Here is a 1,288-nt window from a genome sequence, read left to right on the forward strand (position 1 = left end):
CTGACAAATCTTTAGTCATCTCTGATTTGCTGAGTCACGTTCTAATTCACTAGATCATCTCCTGATTTGCTGAGTCGCGTTCTAATTCACTAGATCATCTTCTGATTTGCTGAGTCGCATTCTAATTCACTAGATCATCTTCTGATTTGCTGAGTCGCGTTCTAATTCACTAGATCATCTTCTGATTTTCTGAGTCGCGTTCTAATTCACTAGATCATCTTCTGATTTGTTGAGTCGTGTTCTATTGAGGCTCACGGTCAGAATGTCTCTTTCTGGAGAGAATAGAGAGATCCTGTGGTACTCAGATTTCCTTTTACAGGTGGTGTCCCTCCCTAAACCTATGGAACAGGTGGTACCAGCCCCGTCATTGGCTACCAGCTTCCCCTGTAAGCAGTGTGGAAAGTGAGTTTGCCCAACCCGATGATTGAACTATCTATACACCCTGCCTAAGTTTTAATATCGATCTTGGGGAAGATATTGTAATTTAAAGATAATCTTCATCTCTTCCTTGCCCTCCCTCCCGCCCTCCCTCTAGGATGTTCTATAAGATAAAGAGTCGTAACGCCCATATGAAGATCCATAGGCAGCAGCAGGATGACTGGAGACACCCCCCAGGCCTCGTCATCAACCTAGCCCAGAACGTCACCCCCAACCTGGGAACCAATCTACCCCAGCTCCAGGCTTCAGGTCGGGCCTACCTCCCAGGTCCCATCAACAACAACAACCACCACACTGGTGGCGCTCACACCACCATCATCACCAACAACAACATCAGTGATCCAAACATTCCAAACACCAATTCCATGACCAATAGCAACAGTGTCAGTGTCATCGACTCCACCCCTAATCAGAGAGGACACGCCCCCCTCCTCTCTGTCCAGCAATCGTGGGACTTTTTTCAGTTTAACTATAATCCTGCTGCAGGGTTCTAATATGACCCGGAAGTGAAAGGAGCCCTGGGGGTCACGGTGGGAGGGGTGAAAGGTCAAGTCCTCTGGCAGTAGAGTTCTGGAATCAAAATGAATAGAACTGACATGTATAGGACTACATTCACATTCTGCACCATGAAAAGCATTTAAAATATATAAATATAAATATATATAAATAATACAAATATAAATATAGTGAGAAATCTGTAAATGATGTTTAATACCTATTTAAATGTTTTGAATTTCAATTTTTATTAAAATTGTTTTTTTGTATCTCTCTTGATCCACCTTTCCTGACATCCAAACAGATCATCCATCTAACCAATCCTGACAGCCATCATCCATCCTCCTGACATCCA

General features: G+C 43.4%; 1 protein-coding gene across 1 annotated transcript in view; it reads left to right on the forward strand.

The window, feature by feature from the left end:
* The window catches only part of LOC124014262 (transcriptional-regulating factor 1-like), an 8,529-nt gene extending 7,442 nt beyond the window's left edge, over positions 1-1,087 (forward strand). The window contains exons 8-9 of the mRNA XM_046329073.1: positions 320-402; positions 536-1,087. Coding sequence (XP_046185029.1) covers positions 320-402; positions 536-932 — 480 coding nt within the window. The 3' untranslated portion in view covers positions 933-1,087. The remainder of the gene's footprint in view (positions 1-319; positions 403-535) is intronic.
* Positions 1,088-1,288: the final 201 nt, after the last annotated feature.

The sequence above is a fragment of the Oncorhynchus gorbuscha genome, linkage group LG25 (genome assembly GCF_021184085.1).
Source record: "Oncorhynchus gorbuscha isolate QuinsamMale2020 ecotype Even-year linkage group LG25, OgorEven_v1.0, whole genome shotgun sequence".
NCBI lineage: Eukaryota > Metazoa > Chordata > Actinopteri > Salmoniformes > Salmonidae > Oncorhynchus > Oncorhynchus gorbuscha.